Raw genomic sequence first — 3,192 nt, forward strand, 5'->3', positions numbered from 1 at the left:
TTATTTTTTTTTTTTTTTTTTTTTTTTTTACATGAATATATCCTTGAGAGCTATTATATTCTTCTTATTTGAATAATAGGAAATATTTTCAAAACACTTTGTTAAGGATATTAATATTACAGCCATCAAAATTTGTATAAATATATTATTGAGATAAAAGAATTCAGATACATATATAGATGTTAATGGTATCAACATAAGAATCATAATATCTTCAACACTATTAAGATATGACAACATACAAGTATAAAACAATAATGTATTTTCCTTTTTAATAATATGTATATTATTAATTAATTCAGAAAATTGTCTTTTATATTGTTCTTGTAAAGAATAATTTTCATTTACATATTCCATATATTCTAGATTTGATCGTTCTGTTAAATATTTTTTCGTTTGATCATTATATATATTCGGATATGTATTATTAAATGTATCTGTATATCCATTGTTTATACTGTTTGTATGTGATGAATGAAATTCTTTTTTTTTATATTTCTGTTTTTGTTTTTGCTTTTCATAATACTTATCAAAATTGTCTTCATTATTATTATAAGAAATATCTTCATTTATATCTTCTATACTATCATTTGTATTATGTTCTTCATAATTTGTTGAATAATCATTATTTCTATTGCCTTGATTATTATCTGCATTTTCTAATCCTAATGTATATACAACTAACGTTATTATTGTAATAACAGAAAAGATAAATGATGAGGTATAAATAAAAACATCTTTATAATAATTCTCATTAAATAAATTACTAAACAAATACATAACAAATATAATCAAAGGATTAACAACAATAAAAGAAGCATCGAAAAAAAATTGATGTAATGTTAAAAATTTCCTCTTGGCTTTCTCATTAATTCTTAAATCATATTTTTTGGATAAAAAATCAATTCCATTATTATCAATATCAATTAAGTTCGATATATTAATTTGAATATTATCTAATAAAAGAAAGAAACTAAACAAAAATTCATATGTCCTGTTAACATAATATTTTTTTATTTCACTCTTATATAAGAAATATAAAAATGGAATAAAAAATCCCCATATTAATAATCTCACTGTATTTGTAAAGATGAGAAAAAATTTGATATTTCTTCTTTTCACTAAATATATAGATATAGGTGTAAACAAAAATAAAGTCAAAAATGATATTAATCTATATACATAAAATATCGAAAAATGTTCAAATAAAAAAAATAAAACAAACGATGTGATAGCCCAATGAAAAGATGTTCTTATAATATTTAATACTTGTCCTATAATATATTTTTTTAAAACATCATCATTAAATAAGGTATCTTCTTCAACACTTGAAACAGAATTCATATTATCAGATGAATTATAATTTATTTCATAAAAATCATTATCATCATCATTATTATAATGTTTATTATTATTATTATTATTATTCTTATGATGTTTATTATTATCATTACTTTTATTATGATCATCCATCATCAACATCATATCCTTATTATCATCATTATTATATTTACCTTCTTTTTTTTTCTTTAAATTCTCATATATTGAATTATATACTTCGCTAAATTTCTTATCATCTAATGTATCTTCTTTTTTCTTCTTTTTATTTTTTTCTAATAATTTCTTTTTCTTCTTCTCAAGCTTTTTTAATTTCTCATTATTAAATAAGTTATAAGCATTATCTTCTTCACTGTTTTTTTTTCTTAACATATTATTATTACTTTTCACATCTCCTGTTCTATCTCCATCCTTATCTTCATTTTCTTGCAAATTATTAAATGAGCAATATGGAATATCTTTCACATCCTGGTTTTTACTATTTTTATTATTTTTATTATTGTTATTATTATGATTACTATTATTATTACTATTATGATTACTATTATGATTACTATTATTATTATTTGAAGTAGTAGTATTATTATTCTTATTATTCATATTACTGTTAACCAAATTATCATACTTATTGCTTTTCTTCTTTCTATTATCTATATTTAATAATACATCATTCTTTAAATTGTTTTCATACGGCATATCATATAATTCTTTCTCATGATGTTGAATCTCATTGATATATTGACTATCATTATTAATATTATTATTATTATCATTATAATCATCATATGGTTCGTTGTCTTCATAAGCATTTTGATTATAATCATAGTAACTATTATTATTGTTATTATTATTATTATTATCATTATCATAATTATTATCATAATTAATATTATCATCATAATTAATATTATCATCATAATTAATATTATCATCATAATTAATATTATCATCATAATTAATATTATCGTCATAATAATTATTATTATCATCATAATAATTATTATTATTATCGTAATTATTGTTATTATCTTGTTCGTCTACCATTATTTGAATATCATCCATCATGTTGTGATTATTTACATATTCATCTTCTCTCTCCTCATACACATTATCTCTTAAATGCGATTCTGAATATTCGTCGTTTATATTTGAGTTTCTTGAGAAATCTTCCTCTTGATGATTCAACGAATCGACGTTCTCTTCTTTATAAACATCCATCATGAAAAATTACAAATATTAAAAAAAATGAAATAATAAAAAAAAATAATAATAAAAAAATGAAATAATAAAAAAAAATAATAATAATAAAATGAAATATTAAATTAATAGGCAAATGAGAATCTAATTAAATCAACAAACAAATCAGGAGGTAACGTAAATAAAATTAATATAATATATATATATATATGTAGGTATATAAATATAAAAAAAAAAATATATATATATATATATATATATATATATATATATAATTAATTTTTTTTTTTTTTTTTTTAAACAAAAAAAAAATATATAAATAATATATTTATTTATAATATATAATATTTCCTTATATAAAAATAAAAAAAATTAAAAAACATATAATATTATATAAAAAAAGAAAAAGCAAAAAGAACTATTAATAATAATATTCATAGTAATAGTGTTGGAACAAGCATCAAATTAGATGAAAGTAAATTCGTGCACTTCCTTGATATTATCGAAAGAATATACTCATCGAATAATTTAATAAATAAAAAATATATATCCTCTGAAGAATTAAAAAAATGAAATAATAAAAAAAAATAATAATAAAAAAATGAAATAATAAAAAAAAATAATAATAATAAAATGAAATATTAAATTAATAGGCAA

General features: G+C 18.1%; 1 protein-coding gene across 1 annotated transcript; it reads right to left on the bottom strand.

The window, feature by feature from the left end:
- Positions 1-31: 31 nt before the first annotated feature.
- On the bottom strand, positions 32-2,559 carry PGSY75_0305300 (putative membrane protein; the record flags this gene model as incomplete). Its single annotated transcript, XM_018783911.1, has 1 exon — positions 32-2,559. A coding segment is annotated over one exon (2,528 nt), but the record flags the coding sequence as incomplete, so codon positions are not given.
- Positions 2,560-3,192: the final 633 nt, after the last annotated feature.

This window comes from Plasmodium gaboni, chromosome 3, assembly GCF_001602025.1.
Source record: "Plasmodium gaboni strain SY75 chromosome 3, whole genome shotgun sequence".
In the NCBI taxonomy this organism is placed as follows: Eukaryota; Apicomplexa; class Aconoidasida; order Haemosporida; family Plasmodiidae; genus Plasmodium; species Plasmodium gaboni.